Source organism: Leptopilina heterotoma, unplaced genomic scaffold, assembly GCF_015476425.1.
Source record: "Leptopilina heterotoma isolate Lh14 unplaced genomic scaffold, ASM1547642v1 Lhet_61, whole genome shotgun sequence".
Taxonomy (NCBI): domain Eukaryota; kingdom Metazoa; phylum Arthropoda; class Insecta; order Hymenoptera; family Figitidae; genus Leptopilina; species Leptopilina heterotoma.
Window position 1 is genome coordinate 247,103 of NW_025111142.1, and position 24,840 is coordinate 271,942.

General features: G+C 25.3%; 3 protein-coding genes across 4 annotated transcripts in view; 2 read left to right on the forward strand and 1 right to left on the reverse strand.

The window, feature by feature from the left end:
• The window catches only part of LOC122509576, a 61,371-nt gene that overhangs the window by 24,896 nt on the left and 11,635 nt on the right, over window positions 1-24,840 (reverse strand). The window contains exons 1-2 of one of the 2 annotated variants that reach the window (XM_043623745.1): window positions 4,344-4,471; window positions 1,221-1,311 (exon numbers count right to left, since the gene is read on the reverse strand). In XM_043623745.1, coding sequence (XP_043479680.1) covers window positions 1,221-1,263 — 43 coding nt within the window. In that variant the 5' untranslated portion in view covers window positions 1,264-1,311; window positions 4,344-4,471. Of the gene's footprint in view, window positions 1-1,220; window positions 1,312-4,343; window positions 4,472-24,840 lie in introns of those variants that run through there. The other variant, XM_043623744.1, reaches the window with a different exon arrangement.
• On the forward strand, window positions 4,602-9,233 carry LOC122509575. Its single transcript, XM_043623743.1, has 2 exons — window positions 4,602-4,836; window positions 5,085-9,233. Exons 1-2 carry the CDS (start codon window positions 4,732-4,734, stop codon window positions 8,742-8,744), a joined length of 3,765 nt encoding a protein of 1,254 aa, XP_043479678.1. The 5' UTR covers window positions 4,602-4,731; the 3' UTR covers window positions 8,745-9,233.
• Window positions 9,640-24,840, forward strand: part of LOC122509574 — a 30,502-nt gene continuing 15,301 nt past the window's right edge. The window contains exons 1-2 of the mRNA XM_043623742.1: window positions 9,640-9,798; window positions 13,327-14,874. Coding sequence (XP_043479677.1) covers window positions 9,703-9,798; window positions 13,327-14,874 — 1,644 coding nt within the window. The 5' untranslated portion in view covers window positions 9,640-9,702. The remainder of the gene's footprint in view (window positions 9,799-13,326; window positions 14,875-24,840) is intronic.

Genomic DNA, 24,840 nt, shown 5'->3' on the forward strand with positions numbered 1-24,840 from the left:
AAATCAAATAAAAAAAATTAAAAATACAGATCAAATGAAAAATTAAAAAATACAAATCGAATAAAAAATTGAAGTCTCATCGTTACATAAAAGAGAAAAGTTTAAATTGTTCCTATACACTGTAATAATGAAACACATTGGTTTATACTTCAAGTTGAAGGAAAGTTAATGACAAAGCCTTGAATTTTCTCAAGAGGCATTCCTCAAAGTAGCATTTTTACTTATAAAAAGAATTACGACGAATAGAACACAATTAGTTATACAAGAAAGGACAAAGCTATAATTGTTTTAAACTTACATCCTATGCGAAATTTCTTCGAGCTCACATCACACCTTTCTATCTAATATTTTATATATTCTTTATACATTGTTCATTTATATAATGAAGGAAATCACTCAAACATGACGGAAACGTGAACCCACAATTTTATCTCGATGCTTTAGTAAAGAAAGAAAAAAAAGAGGAAAGAGTAAGAGAGAGAGAGAGAGAAAGAAGAATAATTAAATCATATAATCAATTTCGTGATTTTCTATAAAAGCATTGTTTTCTCTCTTTTCTTTTTCAATAAATTAAGGAAGAATTTCTTCTCTAGTTATTAAGAAATAATTTCCAACTTATTCCACGAAGCGTATTATTTTTAATCAATTATCTAATAAGAATTATGTATCTGCAATATATTGAAGAGAATTTTCCGTAACTTTTGAAATAATTATATTATTACAAACACGATTGAATGTAATTCGATATTTCTTTGAATTGTATTATAGAAATCGTGATTCGTTGATATAATTCATTTGAGATTTAGATTTTTTTTCGTTTATAATTTATAATTATTTTATTTATTTATATCACCCCAGGAGGGGGGGATTATATATATAATTATTTTGCTTACTTTATAACATTAATGTTTAAATGTCGTTTTTTTTTATATAAATTTGACACCCTCTCTAGAAGCAAACACCCTCTACCCCAAGAAGCAAACGAATGATAGGTTAAGTTTATTTATCTTGATTAAAACCCAATTTTTTTTTTTTTAATTTTTATAAAATTTTTTAAATTTTGCTCCAAAAATTAAAAAATTTACTTCTTATCTTTCCTGAAAAAGCATCATGTATTTATATTTATAAAATTTGAAATTAAAAATCGTTTGATATTTTGCTTATTTTTGAATACATGAAAAATTTAAAAAATTAAAAATGAACATAAATGTTGAACTCACCAAGTACAAGAGCAACGGTTAAAGAAATTAATTTCCACGCCATTGTATTTTAATCAGATAACATGATCCGCTGGTGCATGAATTTAGATACCTGGAAAAAAAGTAAAAAGCGTAAATTAAATTATTTTCGAAAACGGAAAAGAAATTATTACTTCAGTATAGTGAATAGGATATATGCTATAACTATACTTTCACAAAAAGAATTATTTTTTTCGTAGGTATTATTTAAGATTTTTCGAATTTAAAAAAAAAAAAAATTTTTATATTTTCCATAACTACATTTTCTATGTTTATCAATATATACAATAAAAGTGTTTAAACATGTATTTATAGATTGATAGAAATGAAAGGACGCAATCATTAAAAAGTCATGCCGTTAAGTAATGACAACAAAACGGTATATTTGCCAATAAGCATTGAAGAAGGCGTAACTCTTTGTGATGCATCATCAAATAATGAAGTAAACATTGAATTCCTTGTAGAAATTTTATAACATTGAATTAATCAGTGTCATCGTTTATATATGTATCTAAAATAATTAAAGATGGCCCTCTACCCTTATGAATTAATAATTGAATTCTTATAAATAATTTTATTATAAATTTTTTATAAATGCATAATTGAATTGAAATTTGAGGAATGTACCCTTGTAAAGTAGATCTTTGATATAAATTTTTAGGATAGTTTCGGTGCTGTATGGGGTATAGAACTTATGTCAAATAATTCGCCAATAAAGGGTTCGATGGAATAAGAATAATAAAATTGATCAAAGAGGAATGTATCATAGTAGAAATTAGTATGAACGTGATTTTAATTAAACTAACGATACATGACCAAAAGTGCGAAGATCAGTTGGGATAGAAAGAAGAAAGAGCATTAAGCATTTTCTAAATTGACAGTAAATCTTAAAGTACTATCTATATAGGACAATGATGAATGTGTGTATATGGAGTGATTACCAAATAAGACTAAGAGTATATACAGTGGGTATACTTTTATAGGAATATTAAACTCTCCACTTCTCTTGCGTTCGAGTTTCGTTGCTCAGCGACGCATGAATCTTTGTGTAAGTTAAAATGAATGCGAGTATACAAGTTAAAATATTGCATAAGGTGAAGTAAGCCTAGTATAATCGTTTAGACGTTCAGAAAACAATAGTAAGAGGTATACATAAAAGCTTAAGGTCCACTGCCTACGAGGCGTGTACGGAATTTGTAATTTCAGATCAGCTCTTGTTTCTTCCTCTCTCTCTTCTCCTACTCTATCACAGACTATTTCCCAAACTAGAAAATTGCTCTTGTTTTGTAAAACACAATATTTACATATAAATACATAATGATCCCTCTACACTCAGTAGTGCTAAGTAATTTTAAGATTTTGTAATAGTATAACAAAAGTATACTGTAAATCAAGGATTCAGTCGAGAATTGCTGTAATCGCGTAGGAAGTGAGATTTTTCAGGTCATTGTTATAAATCCGATTCTTATAATTGAAATGATGCGATAAACGTAGAAAGGGACAAATTGAAATAATAAGTGACGAAAACGACCCATGATCATTGTTTTTTCCTTCTACAATGAAATTAATTTTTATTAATGAAGAGGTAGCTTCAGTTTTCAATTTTTAGAGGGTTGACACGATTTTTAAGTGAAATTTAGAAATTTATCCGAATAATTATATAAAAATCAATTGACTTGGCCTAATACTAAGGATATGAAGCTTCTGGGTACGTACATGAAGAATAATTATTTTTACATTTTTCTGGTAAGAATAATAGTTTTATAACTCCAGTAACTTTATAATAACACGTTAATATAGTCGACGTAGAAATTAGCTGCGGTATATATGAAAAATAAATGTGTCAAGAGAATTAACGAGCATCCTTTTATAACATTGTCATAAAGCCTCGGCTAATAAACCATGATGATGATGATGATAATGATCATATCGACTCATGCAGAAAAACTTTTTTTCTCCCCGCAATTTCACGATTATTTATAAAAGTTATTCTTACTTCATTTTGTGCATAAAAAATTCTGCAATTAATTCCAACTATTCATCAAAATTCAATGTTTTCAGTGTTTTTACCAAAAATATACCAAAGTTCAGAATTATTGCCAGTAAATAAATTAAAAATAAACACAAAACGAAGGCCTAAGAAATAAATTTAATGATAAAGATAACTAATTAATGATAAAGATATTATATTTGTTACATAAAAGAATAATAAGAACAGAACAGAACAGAACAGATGAAAGTGAAGATGTCAAATACGATCGAAGGATGACATTGTGTTTTTGTTCCCGTTGAAGCCGATCGCTTCCTCAACATTCTATGCAAATGAACTTATCACTTTCTCATCGAAAAGCCCCATCACGGTTAACTTTCGATCGTTGGTCGAAATCATCGTGTGTGAAAATAAAATTAGTTCCTGGTATACATACTGTAATTAGTATTATTAACCTCCTCAGTTTTCTGCCTTGTTTGCTATTCTCATCATTTACAATCAAAAATATATAAATTCTACAGCGACACAATTTCTATATTAAGTGATTAGCTTCTTCCTTTCTTCAGAATGCGTCACAAATATCAAAATTATTGGCGAAATTTTATGAAGCCTTAGGCACCCAAAGAGTCACTTTAAAGAATCAAGAAGCAGAAGCAAGCGGAGAAAATTGTGAAGGTAACAAAAAGATATTCCAAAACAAGGAAAATGTTAAAAAATTTTTTTTTGCAAAGAAATGTTTACATTGTTTACATTGTTTTTTTAAAAGAATATATGAGACATAGTATGTTAAACTTTTTATCAAGAAGATTAGAATAGAGATTAATTAATGATGCGACTCTCGCTGTTTTTCGTGTATAAAATCTTCTCATTGTAATTATAGTGAATTGTTACGCCACCTGCTAGATGATTCGTGAGGAAAATTAACGACAATGTTGAATTATAATCGAATAACGTAAGTAAACAGGAGCGGAGCAGAAGAATCGTGTTGTGCTCAATGTACCTCTCGCCTTTCACTATATTATACACACCGCGATTCTCTCGATGATATCGCAACAAAACGACTCCTACTTGTAATCAGCTTTTTCCAATTCAGTACAAAAAGAAAATATTCTCACCAATTTATAGAAGCAATCGACACTATAATCTAGGAGAAAATTTTTTAAAAATAAACAAGTTTCCGCATGTTCCAATTGGCATCGAGGATTACAATAAAATATGAAATAAATATGTAAAATACCAAAACGCCTCAGCCTCTGAATGTTGTTACATTTCAAGAAAGATAAAACACATAATAGAGAATTTAAAATTTTGTTAAAATTTAAAAAAATAATATTTATACTTTTTTTGTACAATACTCCATCGCGCAAAAACCGACTACGTGGTTATTAAATTTGATAAGAGACAACATAAAAAGACAGTTTCATCGAACAATGGTTTCATTCTTTGCTGCGTAGAAGTGTAATATTAAAGAAAAGAAAATTATTTCTGTTAATCGTATCCAACATGAAAATTCGAGAAGAATTATTTCTTCTATTTTTCATCGCAGTGCAGGTGCAGTGTTTTAATATATCCAAGTATATAAGCAACAACCCTTGTTTGATTTCAGAAGTAAGTTAAAACTAAATATATAAAACAGTTAAACAACTACTTAAATATAGTAATTAGGTGCCTTCATCCCTAAAGTTAGTAATAGTACATCAGAACACCTTCCACAATCCCTATTTTATTGGAAAAATAAGTTTTATCCTCCTTTCCTACCCTATTGAAGAATTCCATATGGAATATTGTAAGAATATGCTTCTTCTTCTATCTTGATTTTTCATTATATTTAAGAAAATGTTACATGTTCTTTGTAGATCGAAGTCTCGTTTCAAGAGACAAATTCTTCAAAAATATTAACTACGAATAATTTATGTGTGATTTACGAACACTTGAAAGCAATCAACTCTCTTTTAAAACCAAAATATGAAAAGTTGATATTAGTTATAGCAGATGATGTAAAAGACGCAGTCACAATGGCTAAATATTTGAGTCACAATAATCGGGTCCCAATTGAGAAAAACAAACTTTTTATTCCTTATCTATTACTGAATGACGTACGAAAAATACTGAATTTGCTCTACTACGATAACGAGACTTCTACTTTCATCTTCGCTTATCCTAGAAATATGGGAAATGAAATATTAGGAAACTATCTTGCCCAGAAGATTATTAACGCGGCAGAACTTAGTTCTGTCATTCTTACAATTAAAGGAGAATTCGAGAATGAAACTCTCCATCGCTTATTCCAAGTGTCTTCAACTATTTTGATGGAATATCCACAGATTCTGTTAATTCCATTACCTGATATTCCACTTAATGAACACACATGCTCAATTAAATTTATACTTGAAAAAATAAAAAACTACTTGGATGATGATAATAAAAATGATGAAAATAATGATGATTATTACTATTATTATTATCATTACAATGATGTTGATAATAATGTTAAAGAAAGTTATAACTATCTAGTAAAAAGTATTTACAATAATTTAGTAAATTTGAATTCACAACCAAAATCAGAAACATTCTTGTGTAAAAATGGTGAATTATTTAATAGTCCTGAAAAAGTATTACATTTATTATTGGGTTACTCAAGGATTAAATTGAACAATTTTTTTAATTTAAATAGCACAGAAGAGGATGTAAACTGTATGCGACTACAAATGTTTAAGCTGAAAAGTAAAAGCTTACTAACAGATTCTCCTTTCTCAAAAATAACTACATTATCAGACGTGTTTGACACCCTAGACTTTTTAGTGAAACAAATGTCTGATTTAGAAAACGAAGTCAGTTATATGTGTAACAACAATGAAAACTTGGAAATTATTCTACAACTCTGTTTTCTAAAATTCCTTCCTGATAAACAATTATTCGAATCTTTTGAATCCTTTGCCAAAAATTATTTCAAACAGAAAATAGATTGGTTTCAAAGATTATTGGCAATGTTCAAAAATGTTAACTTCTGGAATGCAACTAGAAAATCAAGTGAGTTAGAGGAACTATACTATGGAATACCAAAAATTAATGAAAACGACGAGAATTCAATGAAGAATGCTCTTTTTACAGTGAAGAACATCACATTGAAGATGAATATAAATGTTAATTGTTCTCCAATATCGAGCATGAATTACAAGTTACAAGTTAAAGGGAATTTCCTAAGATTAAGTGACATAGGAATTGCTTTAAGAAAGCATATCTGTCCTGGAAACGTAACATTTGTTGAACTCTTTTCTTTGGACAAAATTATCATTGATAAAGATTTAGTGCTAAATGGTGAAGGCATGAGCATCTACATATTTGCACCAATCACAGAAATTATTTTAAACAGAACGATAGGTACAGATAGTACATCTATCAATTCTTATGATCTGCCTGAAGATTCAAGAAGAACATATTTTGCACTTAGCAAAAAAGTTATTAACCGAAAAGATTTACGATTATCAAGTATTGTTGATAAAATTGATGAAGTTCAATTATCATTTTCTAAAGTTAGGAAAAATATTTCCAATGGAATATCATGCTTTGTTGAAGCTGGTCAAGGAGTTGCAGAAGGTATTCATGTCAGAAATGAATTGAATTCTTCATCTAACTATTCCAAAGTTGATGTACAACTGTTAATAGATAATGATGCGGTAGATAAAATAGATACTTCACTAAACTTTCAAGTTTACAATAAACAATGTTTCAAGAGATCACAAATTTTTGTGGGAATGTCGAAATATATCAGACTCGAAAATTTTGGTGATTCTTTTAGTGAATATAGAAGATTTATTGTCAAAGAAATATTGAAATGTATTTGCAGTACTTACGATCAACTGTACTACGACTTAAACAGTATTAAATTCATTCCACATAAATATAATACTTTTATTTTCATTGATGAATTGACAGAATTTGAAAAGCACTATTCAGCAAAAACAAATAAAACAATAATGTTGAATTTGCTTAAGATGTGGAATAATAAATTTCGTGAACATCTTTTATATCAATTGCAGAGTAAGAATGAAATTCTTCATACAAAAGTACTGTTGAGTTTGGACACGATGGTTTCTAGAAAAATCCAAAAACTAGAAAATAAAGTTTACCCTGATGCCCTTCTGATAATAAAAACCCTTGCGGTGGCGTGCATTCAGGATAGTGAGAAATTAAACGATACAAAGATATTATTTGACATGGATATTATTAATGAGAGGTACACTGCTGAATTCGACGAAGAAATTAAAAACTTAAATGCATTACTTTCAAATCAAAATTATTTGTTTAGGAGAATAAATAATATCACAACCAGAATTCAAGAATTAGTCAAAGGAATTGATAAAATAATAGAAGTAAATAAAATAGAAAATAACAGATTGTTAGGGTTGATAGGCGAACTTAAAAGTCAAGCAGTATTGTTAGCAATACTAGATTTCTTTAAATTTGTTTCTCTAGCACTATCATTCATAAATCCAGTTTGTGCGATAGTTGGCGCTTCATTAAGTAAGGATGTTAACACTTTTAAATCAGAGCCTACAGATGGTTCAAAATACAAAGCAGTGATTACTTCGATGAACCGCAGTTATCAGCACTTACGAGAAATTAACGAGAATGAAGAAGGTAGAGAAACATTCAAACCTAAAAATTATGAAAATAATTATTTTGATCTAGTTAGTATTGTAGAAAAAGTAATAAACAAAGTTCGGGAAATTAAACCTAAAGCAGATGAATTGATAGATAATATTAACAACAGTCTAGAAGAGATAAAGAATTTAAAAAAATATAAAATAGAAATGTATGAAAAATTAGAGCCTTTCGCAGAAGAAATTCATATGAAAGTAATTAATCAGTCTAAGAAATTTCGTAAATTATCAATTCCGTATCTTGATTATGAAAAATGGCGTATGGATGCGTTCTTATTGGATGCTTCAAAGGATTTCGAGGAGTGGACTAGAAAATTCAACGTCGATGAAAGAGTTATAACAAAATTCAAAAAAGCAATGGAAACAACAATTCGTCTTCATACACTCATGAAAGAAATGAATTATAAAATTACTGGTGCGCAATTAATATCCGATCGAGCCAAAATTCCATATCAAATTGATGACATTCGTGATGAGAAACTTGAAAATCGTGTAATACAATTGACGCGTATTATTTACGCAAACGATATAATAGACGAAAACAAAAAATTTTCTCTTATACGTAATCAGTTACTTTTTCCAAGTATTGGAAGAATGAAAGTTGAAAGTATTGTTGACCCACTGGAAAGGGCGAATCTCATTGTTAATATTTATAAACCAATTTGGAAATTTTTAAGAGATGCTAATATCAATAAAATTTATGTACCATTTTACGAGAATAGCTATTGGGCAAATCTTTATTCATTTTACACCTGGAATAACAGCACACACTCCACCGAAATTCAGAAAATTCTTGAGGGCAAAACTGTAAAACTATTCGCAGACATAGTATTGACGCTAAGAATGCTGTGAAATTTCGAGATATAAATATTTTGTTCACTTCATCCAATGCAACTTTAAATGAGGAACTGATAAAAGATTTGTCATTATTTTCTGTCGAACTGATTCACAATGGAGACTCTTATTATAGATGTAATAAAAGTATGCAATTGTTTCAGTCTGATGTTTATAATTTTCAAATTAAATCCTTTACCTATAAGAAAAAACAATTTACTGAACATAAGAGGTTTGACTTTTTTTTAAGCCCTTACGCAACGTGGACTATTCGCCTTTTGGAAAATTTGGGCAAAAGAGATTTTAAACTACTAGCTAAATACGTAGATAAAGTGAATGTGGAATTAGTCGGAAATGGCATATATCAAATGGAATGCAATACAAAGCATTTCAATTTGTAGTAAGAAAAGTTTAACTTGTTGGAAATAAGGTTCTCTGTTTCTAATTTTAAAAATTGTTAAAATGTATTAGCTTGTAATTATTTTACTTAATAAATGATATATTCTTACAATACAATTTAATGGTTTTTAATCATTTATTTCAATACCTGAAAAACCGACGAATTGTCTTAGAAGTAAATTTTTACTTAAATTGATGAAATTTTTTCCATATTTGGATATTTATGTTTACTTGTAATCTCTATGGGATTATCTTTTCTATTTCTTATAGAATATTAATAAATTTTAGTAACTTTTTCGAAGTTACATTATTTTAAGAAAGTTTAATTTTCTAATTCTCGAACTCTTTTTTACGCCTCATATAATTCTATACGATCCTCTAGGGTAGTAATTCATTATAAAAATATTGTAAATATGAAAATGAAAATGTAAATCGTGAAAAACCGACTTCGTGGTTATTAAATTAGATAAGAAACAGAATAAAAGAGCTGTTGCGTCGCAAAATTGTTTCATATTTTTCTAAATAGAAGTGCTGTGCTAGAAAAAAAGAAAAATAATTTCTGCTAATCGTATCCAACATGAAGTTTCGAGAAGAATTATTTCTTTTATTTTTCATCGCGGTACAAGTGCAATGCTCTAATTTGTCCAACGATTTGAGTAGCAGTTCTAATTTGGTGAGTTAATTTAAAAACTAAATATATAAAATAATTCAACATCTACTTTGATATAACCTAGATAGCAAAGGTATCCTGCCCGCCCGGCACGCTTCGTCCACAAAAACTTTTTTTTTCAAAATCGTTTTTTTATAAATTTTTTTTCAAAATCGTTTTTTTATAAATTTTTTTTCATATAAAAGTTTAAAACATATACTTTTAGTAAACAAAGTACGAAAAAATAATTTTTTTATCGAAAATTGTTTTCAATCGTATTAAAATTTTAAAAGTTTTTGTTGAATTGTTTTCAATTGTAAGCTTGCAATTGATATATGAGGCATTGTATTTGAAAACGAGACCCCCCTTGTAACATGGTTGCTACACAACCTGGAAAACCTGTAAAAATTATAAAGACATTCTAATGTATTCATGTTTTTTAGTGCGAAGATTAAAAATTAAAATTTTCATTCGTTAATTTAAAAGAAGCTACATACTGAAATTTTTTTAATAAAATTGAATATTTTCGCAAAGTTTTTTTTAAAAATTCTGAAAAATAAGATTTTTGAAATTTTTAATTCTATTGTTTCAAGATAATTAAATTTTTATAAAGAAATAATTGAAATTTCTTTACATTCTATTAAAAATTATTGAATTCTTTTAAAGAATTTTATTTATATTTTTCGAAAATAATCAAGGTAAGTTTGTCACGGTAATTATAATTTTATTTTTAAAAATTTCTTCGCAATATAGATATTCAATTATTTTTATAAATACTAAAACTTATTGCAGAATTTCAATTATTTTTAATACAATTTTCATCAAATTCCTTGAAAAATGTAATTTTTATTTTTAACAATTATATTAAAATTAGTCGAAAGATTTCAATTATTTCTAGAAACTGTAAGAAAATTCTTCACAAGAATTCAATTATTCTCATAAATTTCCATAAAATTCTAAAAAACAATTCAATTATTTTCAAAAGTTATAAAATTCTTCGTAAAAATTCAATTATTCTCATAAATTTCCATAAAATTCTAAAAAATAATTCAATTATTTTCAAAAGTTATAAAATTCTTCGTAAAAATTTAATTATGTTTAAAAATTTTTTGCAATTCCCTTCAAAATATCAATTACTTTTTATAAATAGTAAAATTCTTTGCAGAAATTCAATTAGTATCAATACATTTTTAAAAAATGGAATTAATCAAATTTTCAATTTATTATTGTTATGAGCAGACAAGATTATTTTAAAAAATTGAAAAAATTCTTTGTATAATTCAATTATTTTCAAAATTTTTAATTAAAATTACTTAAAAAAAATATTATTTTCAACAAATTTAAAGAAACTTGTAAAAAAGAATTTAATTACTTCTGGTTACTGTATTCGATTTCGGTGCGATATAATGTTATATAGATAGGTGTAGGTTCCAATCCCCAAGCGTTAGAAATTTTAAGTTAACCCTTTAACGCCCAAATGTGCTGTTTTCCGACTTGAATTTTAACTTCGTACAACTATTAAAAGAAAGCTAAAAAATTTCAAAAGTACCATTTCCTACTATTTTCGGGGTCGCTCTTTCGAACCCCCTCTTTTAATGAAATTTTTCAAAAAATGCAAGATTTTTGGATGAAATTTTTTTTTATTGCAATTTTTATTGATATATCGGTATCAACATATCGTCTAAGGTACAAAAACCGTATTCCCGATAACTGTACTTTAAAAATATGCAGTAGTTTTTTTTCATTTTTTATTAAAAAATGGCGCCCGAACGCTAAATTCCTTTTTTTATTACACATACAAATTTTTTTTTCTAAATTTGCTTAAATTCGCTTGAAATTTGTTACTCGGGGGTTTATGGGGTCGCTGATTACGAATCTGATGTTAGTTTTGAAAAATTAAAAATGGCGGATTCAATATGGCGGACGATTTTTTAAAATTTTACCAAATTCACCTGAAACTTGTTACTCGAGGGTTTTCAGGGTCGCTGATTACGAATATGATGTTAGTTTTTAAAAAATCCAAAATGGCGGATCCAAAATGGCGACCAATAAAATAAAAATCATTCAGATTGGCTTAAAAATTGGTACTCGGGGGTTTTTGGGGTCGCTGATTACGAATATGATGTTAGTTTTTAAAAATCCAAAATGGCGGATCTAATATGTCGGACAAAAAAAAATAAAAATCATCCGGATTGGCTTGAAAATTGTTATTTGGGTCAATTTTGGAATTTACTTATACTCAATTAATAATAATGTCAAATTTGTAACATTACTTTCATAAAACTTAGTTTAATTACTTATTGAATTTTAAAGTGGGGACCTTTTTTCATCATTAAACTTTGTTTGAGGTTTATCGACCGCATACAGCGGCGTACGCTTGATAGTATATCGATACACTAGCACGTGTATCTTAACACTTTTAAATAATTATTCTAAAATGAAAACTTATACAATAGGTATATATTGTATTGAGGAAGCTAAATGATCATGAAATGATCAACTTGTTTATTTTTTCGGTCGCCATTTTGGATCCGCCATTTTGGATTTTTAAAAACTAACATCATATTCGTAATCAGCGACCCCAAAAACCCCCGAGTACCAATTTTTAAGCCAATCTGAATGAATTTTATTTTATTGGTCGCCATTTTGGATCCGCCATTTTGGATTTTTTTTAAACTAACATCATATTCGTAATCAGCGACCCTAAAAACCCCTGGTGTAACAAATTTCAAGCGAATTTAAGCAAATTTAGAAAAAAAAATTTGTATGTGTAATAAAAAAAAAATTTAGCATTCGGGCGCCATTTTTTAATAAAAAATGAAAAAAAAAACTACTTCATATTTTTAAAGTACAGCTATCGGGAATACGGTTTTTGTACCTTAGACGATATGTAGATACCGATATATCAATGAAAATTGCAATAAAAAACAATTTCATCCAAAAATCTTGCATTTTTTGAAAAATTTCATTAAAAGAAGGGGTTAATTTCATTTTTTTTGGAAATTTTGACAACGCCATTCGAAAGAGCGACCCCAAAAATAGTAGAAAATGGTACTTTTGAAATTTTTTTTAGCTTTCTTTTAATAGTTGTACGAAGTTAAAATTCAAGTCGGAAAACAGCACATTTGGGCGTTAAAGGGTTAATGTAAATAAAATTGCGATAGGTAAATCGAGAAAATATGTTGAATGTACCATAAAGTAATAATAATTAATATGTGTAACTTGTATAATTATTTTTTTTATTAACATTCACTCAATTGTCCGGACTAACTTTTGACTGTTTCGGACTAATTCCGGATTTACTATAGTTAAAATTAACTGATTAATTTCGGACTTTATCGGACCAACTCCGGTTTCAAATTAGGAAACTTGCTGGCAACACTTGCTAGCTCTGGGCTGGCCATAAGCCAGGCATTTTGCTATCTGGAAAGGTTTAAATAGATGTCTGTTTTTTTAGAGTTAATATTAGTTAACTATTAGTTAATTTTTTTTGTACTTTTTCACTTTTAATTTACTTGATACATAAGAGGAATATTACATGTTTTTGTATAGAATGAAGAATGGTTGATAGAAGCAGGTTATTCTAATTTTGTAACTTTGAATGAATTATGTGTGATTTACGAACACTTGGAAGAAATCAATTCGTTTTTAAAGCCAAAATATGAAAAGTTGATTATTGTTATATCGGACAATATAAACGATGCCGTCAGAATGGCTAAATATTTGAGTCGCAATAATTCGGTTCAAATTGAAGGAAATAAAGTTCGTATTCCTTATCCATTGATGAGTGAAATTTTGAACATTCTAAATTTGCTCTACTACAACAAAGAGACTTCTACTTACATCTTCGCTTATCATAGATATAGGGAAAATAAAATATTAGCAAACTATATCGCCAAGAAGATTATTCACTCTGCCGAAAATACCTCTGTTATCCTCACTAGTAAAGGAGAAATAGAGAATGATTATGTTCTCGATCACCTATTTCTGATGTCTTCGAATATTTCATTGCAATATTCACCGATTCTGTTTATTCCATTAAATGTTATTCCACTTGATGAACACAAATGCGCACTCCAATCTATATTTGACAAAATAAAAGTTTACTTCAAGTCCGTATTTAATGATACTCCTGGACTGGCGATCAATGACATAAGAGTGAAGGACATATTTTTAAATTCCTATCAGTCCAACAATAAGATACACAGAAGCAAATGTTCGTTATTTACTTTTTTTGCACCTGGTAGTTACGGAGTATTGTCACAAACGTGCCACAACGATAGAAAAATGGAACTATTCATTAATATTTTCTTTACTTTGGCAATTTTAAATATTCAAACTGAAAATGGAATCATCTCGTGCAATGACAATGAATTATTTAATAGACCTGAAGAAATTATCAAGATTTTAAACCTTTATGGATCGAGAGAATTAAGTGAAGATACAAATTTAAATAACGTTGTAGATCATGTAAAGTGTACTGAAGTACTACTTTCTAATAAGAAACGTAAAAGTTTATTGTTTGATTCGCCATTCTCAAACATGACTACATTATCAGACGTATTTGCCACTGTAGAATTTATAGACGAAAACATGCCTCTATTTGAAGAAAGAGTCTGGAACACAGATTTCGAGGAGAAACAAGATTGGTTTGAAAGATTAAGAGCAATATTCATAAATAGTAATTTCTGGGAAGAAAAAGTAAGATCAGATACATTAACACACATGTACAATTCTATCCCGAAATATGATGAATTTGACGAGGAAGTAATGAAAAAGGCTTTATCTATTGTGAAGAGCAATACAATGGAGAAGAATATACAAGTTAACTATTCTAAAATATCGAGCACGAATTGTAAGCTACAAATTAAAGGAAATTTCTTGAGACTTAGTGACATTAAACCGGCTTTAAAACAGAATAATTGTACAGGAAACGTAACTTTTATTGAACTCTTTTCTTTGGACAAAGTTATCATAATTTATCAGTTCGAGAAAGAATTATTTGGTGAAGGAACGCAAATCAACATACTTGCGCCAATTTGGGAATTCATATCAATCGGAGAGTCAAGTTTTGATGATGCACCTGCAGAAAATGTTCAGGTGAGTAAGATTTTTATAAATTACGTAAAAGTTTATATTCACGTACTTTTGTACGAAGATAGAAACATTTTAATATAGAAAACGGATTTGAATTGTTTAAATCAAAAGTATAATTTACTTCGATCATTGAATTATTTCATGTCTTTAAAAATTTCCACGACTTTTGTTCGTCATCACAATAAATGTTGGCTTCCAAACTTGGACCATTAATGCCATTAATACCATTTCTTTTGTTGCTTAAAATTTTTTTAAAAATCGTTTTTTTGCTCATAATGTCAAATAAATTCAATTAATCTTAAATGAAATAGACAACTTTTTGTGATCGTTATGAGATATTTGAAACCAATATAAAATTTCTTGACACCAAAACTATTTTTTTTCTAAAGTGTCTAGCGAACATTAGAAAATCAGAAATCACCTTAAGATTCATATATGATCATATCATTGAGTATATCTCCGGTTAACCATCTAGCATATAGTGTGTGCCACTTTCAATGAAAACGAGCAAAGACTTTTTAGGACTGTAACCATAGTGCGGAAGAGAACGAATGAAAAGAAAGGAGAGTCGAGAAATCGAAAGGTGAAATGAAAAGGAGATATTTATACTATTTTTTCCCTTTTCATTTTGAAGATTATTTTTCAAAAAAAAAAGAGGATCACTACTATAAATGCAATTTCTATTCTACTCGCATTTATACATACATATGACTTCCATCGAGTATTTTTATTACTCGTACTCTAAATTTCACTTTAAGTTAATTTACTTCATCATAATGTGCTCCACATACCTAAAATTTCCATTTTTCGAATCTTTAAGTAAAATATTTATCATTTTTTGTTCTCCTTCAACATTTTTATACAAAATTAGATATTTGTTATAAATAATTTATTTTTATCTATATTTTAAGCTTTTAAATTGTTCTTTTAATTCTATAATATTAATATAGATTGTTTTTTTAGATTTTATTTTGTTATTCTATATTTCTTATCTTAAGCAATAAAAAATGTAACAAAAAAAAACTATAGATAAACTGAATTTAAAAAGGAAACGATTTGACATTCTTTTTAGAATTTTTTTTGTCTAATTTCTTTTAATGAAAATAATTGTTATTCAATAATTATAATAATTTTCATTGGAAATTTCTAAGATATTACACTATTTTTTTTTTGTTAGCGAGTTCTAATTGTACATTGGGTATCAACAGAGCGTGTCTTCTGACAGCATGTTATTACACACGTTTGTTAACTAAAATCGAGTACGCATAATAAATCCAAACCCAGGGCAATTAAAGATTAGATATTGATTTCTCTTCCCGACGATTAACGGAAAAATCGTACCACACATTTGTTATAAAAGAAAGAGTTTTTTTTAAATTTCAACTCATTTTAATTTTATTATATTACTACTGTATATAAATTGTAGTAAACAATAAAATTTAACATAAATATTATTAATAATAATATTATAATAATACAATAATAATATAATAATAATATAATTTAAGAGTAGTAGTAAAAATAAGAATAATGTCAAATTTGAAAAAATTAACGTTAAAATATAAAAAAAAATCAAGACGAAAATTTTTGGTTACTTAGCGTCAGAAAATGAAATATTTATGATAAATTTAAAATTTCGATGAAAAACACATGATAATAATTTTAAAAGTATTGTGTAATAATAAATATTTTAAAAATGAGTTAACTGTTTTTTTTTAAAGGAGAAAAAATAAAAAAAAAATTATGAAATTGATTTCTCTCGAGTTAGAAATGAACTTTGAAACTGTTTGTATACCTAGTTATTTGCGCTTCTTTGCCGGCGGGCACAGATTGCACTCTATTTGTTAATTGTGAGCGTAATAATGATATTTCACACAGAGTACAGACACTATGAGACTCTATATAGACAAACTAACTTCAACTTTCAACCTTCTCACCGAGATTGGATGCAAAATAAAATATATACTTCTTCAATAGTTAAAAGTTGTATGCACATGGGAATAGGCTTTCTTGACGATTCTCACTATGCAGAATAAATTTTCAAATAATTTTAATATTTTCCGTTTGAAAAAAAAAAAAAAAAAAAAAAAATGTTTTTGAAAAACAGTTTTCTTTCTACTTTTTTATTAATATAAATTCTATGATTTTACTTTTTTTTTAAATTTTTCATTATTTTTTACCAGTGATGGCTTCATATAATATAGATAATTTTTTTTTTTTAAATTCATGAAATTAAAAACATTTTCTTTTTTATGAATATTTTAGAATATGAAAAGGAAAACTGTATATATGAAGAAACAAAAGTGTTAAAGTAAAATGACCACAAAAAGTTACAAAGAAGGAAATGAAGGCACACTTTCTAAATCTAATAATAAGCGCAACTAATGCATTTTTTAAAAAAATATCTATTCTAATCTCAAGTCCGGTTTTTTTATGAACCACTTTTTAATTAATTCAATTAATTTTTTTACCGTTTTGTTTTTTTTTACTTTAATATAGGTACTGAACATTTATTGGCTTAAAAAAAAATTATTTGATTCAAGTAAATATTTATTTGAGAAAAAACAATCAATTTTTTCAGTGATATATAATATGATATGATATAATATAATATAATATAATATAATATAATATAATATAATATAATATAATATAATATAATATAATATAATATAATATGATATAATATGATATAATATAATATAATATAATATAATATAATATAATATAATATAATATAATATAATATAATATAATATAATATAATATAATATAATATAATATAATATAATATAATATAATATAATATAATATAATATAATATAATATAATATAATATAATATAATATAATATAATATAATATAATATAATATAATATAATATAATATAATATAATATAATATAATATAATATAATATAATATAATATAATATAATATAATATAATATAATATAATATAATATAATATAATATAATATAATATAATATAATATAATATAATATAATATAATATAATATAATATAATATAATATAATATAATATAATATAATATAATATAATATAATATAATATAATATAATATAATATAATATAATATAATATAATATAATATAATATAATATGATATAATATAATATAATATAATATAATATAATATGATATAATATAATATAATATAAAATTCTTCATTGAAAGTATAATAATTTTCATTTTTGTTGTGAAAAAATAATTTTTTCTGCTTTTTTTTTGCAAATCGAAAAAAACTCTTACAATCATATTTACGTCATTGTTTCTATATAGAAAAAAGTTACGAGGATAAATTTTTTAATTTCACTGTCTCGCTTATCAAAAATTCCATTCTCGTAAAAAAATGTCAATAAATACGCGGAATTCCATGAATTAATTTATCGATTCTAAGAAAATGGATTCAAACTTTCATGAGAAGTTTGCAAAAAAAAAAATAAAGAAAGGAAGAAAAAAAGAGATGTGAAGATACGAGGAGGAAGAAAAAAGGATATATGTAAAAAGCCGATGGTCGACGTTGGGAATGACCATGATCTTGAGAGATTGGTCAAGAATACCATTCGGCCAATGACCGGTTTTAATGTATTCTCGACCAGCAGTACATTTACATATATCTCTTCACATATACATATTGAACCTTTCACATATTCACAAATATACCGCTTGTGCTTATACATTATATATTATCTATATACGAATGCACCTGGAATGACTTACGATCTTATGCTCACTCGGTTCTTGATATTTAAATATATTGTGCAGTCCGGACATGTTTCCGGATACTTGTAACTTCTATATATATGTAAATTCTAACTCTCATGTCTCGATGAACTGATTTTTCAAATTCAAATGTTTACATTATATGTTGGTTTTGAAATTTATTTTTTTTTAATTTTATACTAATATAAGTGAAGAGTGTTGCACTTGATATTGAAGGCTTTGCACTCATCTACTAAAACCTACTATTTACTACTTTTTTACGTTATAGATACTATTTGGGTACTTTTTTAGATTTCAGCCACTAAGAGCTATTATTTCTGTTTTTTTTTATATTTCCACTACTTTAAATTCGTTAATACTAGAAATAAAAAAACTATTCTCAAAAATTATAATCAAATTCTTTAAAATCATTCAATTATTTTCAAAAAATATTCGAAACTCAATTGTTTTCAAAAAATTATTCGAAATTCAATTATTTTCAATATTTAGTATTTTCATAAAAAGCAATAGGAATTCAATTAAAAAAAAAAAAAATTGATAAAATTCAACCAAAATTCAATTATTTTCATAAATAATAAAATTTCCACAGGAATTCAATTAATTTAGAATAGCATTTTCAAAAACATTTCGAAAAAATTAATTATTTAAAACAATGTTTATAAAATTTATATAAAGAATTCAATTATTTTCAAAAATAACAAAATTTTTCACAGAAATTCAATTCTTTTTGAATATTTTAATAAAATATTTCTCAACAATTCAATTATTTTCATAAATAAATCAAATTCTTCTCAGGAATTTATAATTATTTTTGAAAATTTTAATAAAATTCTTCGCAGGAATTTCATAGTTTTTAAAAAATTTAAATGAAATTCTTTGTAGAAATTCAATTATTGTCACAAATATTGTATTAATATTCTTTGAAGCAATTCAATTATTTTTAGTACAATTTTAATAAAATTCTTTGCAGAAATTCAATTATTATCAAAAATTTTAATAAAATTCTTCTTATAAGAATTAAATTATTTTCCAAAATTTCAGCAGAATTTTTCAAATAAAAATTAAATTATTTTCAAAAGTTTTAACAAAATTCTTAAAATAAAAATACAATTATTTTAAAAAAATTTTTAATAAAATTGATGGTGAAAATTCAATTATTTTCATAAATATAATAAAATTTTTCTAAAGAATTCAATTATTTTCAAAAAATAATAAAATTCATCCCAGGATTTCAATTATTTTTAATACAATTTTACAAGAATTGATTAAAAAATGTAATTATTCTTAAAAATTGAATTTCGATTCTTCAAAAAAATCAATTATTATTTTTTAAAAAAAAGCGGTTTTTTTTAAATTCTTTGGAAGAATTCAATTATTTACAAAAATATTTGAATTTTTCACAGAAATTTAATTATTTTCGCATAAATAATAGAATTATTCTCATATTGATTCTTAAAAATTTAATTTCAATTCCTCGAAAAAAACAATTATTTAAAAAAATGTTTTTTTTAAAATTCTTTGAAAGAATTCAATTATTTACAAAAATATTAGAATTTTTCACAGGAATTCAATTACATATTTTCAATTATTTTCAAATATTTTAATAAAATTGTTCGAAAGAAATCAATTATTTTAAATACAATTTTAATTAAACTTTTTTGTTATAATTCAATTATTCGTTTAGATTTTAATAAAATTCTTCCCAAGAATTCAATTATTTACATATAAATAATTCTTCGAAAGAATTTCATTATTAAAGATAAATAACAAAATTATTTCCGAAAATTCAATTATTTTCAGGCATTTTAATAAATTATTCTTTGTAAAATTTAGTTATTTTTAAAAATTTTTCGCAAATTCAATGATTTTCAATATCTACTATTTTCATAAAATTTCCAAACAGAATTCAATTATTAAAAAAATTTTTTTTTTTAAATCTTCTTGAGAATTCAATTCTTTTCGCATGAATAATAAAAATTTCTCAGGAATTCAATTATTTAAATTAGAATTTGCATAAAGTTAGTCGAAAGAAATCAATTATTAAAAAAATTTTATAAAATTCTTCGCAAGAATTAAATTATTTTTATAAATATTCAAATTCTTTAATGAATAATAGAATTTTTGTTGCAAGAATTAAATTTATTAGCAGGATAATTGAATTTCTTCGAAGAATTTTATTAATTTTGAAAATAATTGAATTCTTTTTTTTCAAATTTCTAAAAATAATTGAAATTTTTGTGAAGAATTTTATTATTTATGAAAATAATTGAATTTTGCAGAGAAGTTTTTTTTTAAATTTCTAAAAATAATTGAATTTTTGTGAAGAATTTTGTTATTTATGAAGATAATTTTCCTTTTCTCTTTAGCTATCCAGTAAATAAATGATAAATTTTGTACAGTAAAACTGATAAATAGCTGAAAGCATTTTGAATTATTACAGTTCGATTAAAATTAGGAAATAGCCATATAAAGGAATTGAAAAACTACTTGCGAATTCTCTCAATAAATATTTCAATGATTGCGTCATTTTCTGGCGCAACGAGGGCGCAATGTTAATATATATTTATTTTTATATCAAAATATCTTTCAGGAATTGTATTCAGAAGAAATATTTAACTTGTAAAAAATAAATATTTGTAAATCCCATCACTAATCGATTTATATCTTTGTCAAAGCGCAATAATACTTAAAAATTTGTCTCCAATGATCATCATGATTTCGAAAGAATTTTTTTCTTATGATTTTTGTACATAAAAGAGAAAAACAGTACAACAAACATTTTAAATCTTATTCTAAATTTGTTCATTCGAACGTGAGGCATAATTAAATCTTTCTGACAAATGTAATTTTTTTCTAGAAGAAAAATTACAGAATCAAAAAAAATAGATCGGTTCTAAAAGTACATAAAAAAAATCAGCTTTCCAAACATTTTAAATAAACTTCTTTATAGAAAAATTCACTTTTTATATATATATAAACGTTTATCGTTTAAGGTTTGGAAAAAAAAATTTGCAATTTAGTGAAAGCGACGATTTAATTCACTATTGAATACGACAAGCCGCTGGCAACGACAGTTTTCTTTTATAAAACACAAGAGTATTTCAAAGCAACTAAAATAAGTGAAATACCACGATTATAAAGACACGATAATAATCTTCCGCGTATATCAGAAAGAAAGGCTTAGTTATAAAAAAAAAATTGTTTTCTTTCTTCTTCTCTTTTATATATATACAATAATATTTTATGTTTAAATATATCATAATTTTTATATAATTATTTGTTGTTAATGATATTTTACGTAATATTTAGAAAAGAAGTTATTTGCCATACAAATACTTTATATATTCGAATTGAGTAACATTTTTATGAAAAATAGAAAAATTAAATTAATTTATAATATATGTGTGGTAAATTATTGACAATTAAGGGGGAATTACATAACATTGACTTTAATTATTTATTGATAATAATTATTATTTTAGTTAATGATTAATTATTCATGTTTCAATAATATTAATTTATTGAAATTATAATTATCGTCGATTAATATTAAAATTAGTAGATATTATTATATAATATTATTATTACTATTATTATTTATTGTTATTAATATTATTATTATTATTAATATTAATTAAAATTAAAAAAATATAATCAGTGGAGATTTCTATAAATAAAGGATAAAAAATGTTCCTCCTATGATAGTAATTGTGTGAATAAGTGAATCTCCTTCTTTAATGAACGTTTATTTATATTCCATTGAAATTTTTCTCACATGCGTTGCGCATTTGTAATTTCATTGAAATATGGTGAAATTCTTGCTAAATCGTATAAAAAAATGAAAATTTCGTGACACGTAGAAAAAGCGACATAATACGATGTAATCAGTGAGTCCAATTGTTACAAGTGATACAACAGCAAAACGCGCGCATCAAATCCGCTCACACGTGTCTAGACAATCTAAGAAATGCAATAACTTTCAGTTGGACATTTTTCATACACCTTTGTATAGATATAGTATATTTGTATATATATATTATATATATATATATATGTATATTTATATATATATATAACATTTGTATTTGTATATACAAACATTATATGTTTGTACCTCCACTAAATATATATTATGTTTGTAAAACTTTAAGTCAAGTACTTTCACTCCGTGTTCAAGATGAAAATAAAAAAAAACTACAGTTTCATTCAAAAGATCTTCAATCCTACACAGAAGTGTAAAAACTAAAGATTATAAAATTTAAAACGCAAAGCACTGAGTGAATTGATTTTTAAATTACGAAAATTTTAAAAAGAGCGACAAATTAAAATACCCCTAACCTAGTAAACTTTAATACTGAAGAAAAGTAATACTTTTCGAATACAATAAAATAACTCAATATTTAAATAATTAACGGTTTCAGAGCTCAAAGTAGTGAAAGTATTTAAAAATACGGACTTTACGGACCAAAAATTAAGAAATACGGACCAATTTTTACTGACAAAAATATAACCAGTCCGAGTCAAATAAGAGAACATTTTACTTAAAACCGAGTGATAAAATCATTTTCATTTACAATTCAATTATTACTTACAAGAATTTTTAACTACTTAAAATTCTTCTTTAAATCGATTATTTTTCGTAATTTTCAAAAAAGTTCTTTAATAATTTTCAAATCAATTTCTTTACAATATTCAATTTTACAAAATTTCAATTATTCGTAAATTCATCAATTAAACAAATATTAGAAAATAAAAACTTAAAATAATATTAAAAAAATTAAATTAAACTTTTTCAAAAAAATTCATTTTAAAATTCAATTATTTTTAAAAATTCACGCTACATTGCTTTTAATATTCAATTATTATCGAAAATTTTAACTGAAATTAATTTTTATGAAATGAAAATTAATTTTTATTAAAAACTTCTACTAGAATTCAATTATTTAAATACAAATAAAATGCAAATAAATAATTTATTGAATAATTCTTAAAATTCAATTTTCATAAAGGATCGTTATCAACAAATTTTCAAATACATTGAATTCTATCAACGAATTTTAATAAAATTTTTAAGAATAATTACATTTTTCGAGGATATCGATTAAAATTGTATTAAAAATAATTCAAAATTTTTCTGCAATGAGTTTTATTATTTTATAAAAATAATTTAATTCATAAAAAGAATTTAATTATTATTTACGAAAATAATTAAATCCCCGTAAAAATTTTATTATTTATGAAAATAATTGAATGATTGCGAAAAAATCTATTTAAAAAAAAATTGCAAATAATGAAATTTCTGTGAAATTTTTAATATTTTTTGAAAATAATTAAAAGTTTGTGTAGAAATTTATAAAATTTTAAAAAATTTTTGAACAGATTTGAATTTCTGCAAAGAATTTTATTACTTTAGAAAATAATTTAAATTTTGACAAGAATTTTTAATGAACAATTTTTATTAAATCTTCGAAAAGACAAGTGAAACATGAGTTTAATTTTCCCGCTCCACGAGTTTGGGCAAAGTTTCTAAAAATCTCCGCTAGGGTTCGCAAGACAGTATCACTGGCTAAAATCGTTAATTTTTAAATTCGTTTTAAATAAAGAAATATTTATTGAATACTTTGGGAGTTTTTGCAATTTTATTTAAATGGACCAGGGTCAATTGTTTAGTGAGAATCGAAGAATTTGTCGACAAAGTAATTATTAATTTGAGTCGATGTGAAATTGACGTTTCTCGCAAGTGGCTTAATGAAGCCTACGTTTAATATATAAGGACAACTCGACTGGTTCATTGACAGGTGGTCTGATGTTACTCAGGAACTTCCGTTTAGTCGGAAAAGATCTGCGATCTTTGACTAATAAAACAACACTGCATATACTGTGTATATGTAGTATAAATTGAATATATAATATATATTCGGTCATAATATATGACGATAAAATTATCCGAGGGCAGCGCCCTCCCAAATATAGTGAGAACAACTGTAGTAACGACTTCGACCACTTTTTTTACCCCCAAAAGTATTTTTCAATTTTTTATCCTATTTCTTTTTTATTTTTTACAAGTGGATTGTTCTATAAGAAATTTACACTTTTTCGGAGTGTGAACCAATGTCCCTTAAAATTTAATTTTTTTATTGGATCAGTTCACGTGGAATTGCTCAATTAGGGAGAAATTCTCCCTAATTGAGCAATTCCACGTGAACTGATCCAATCAAAAAAA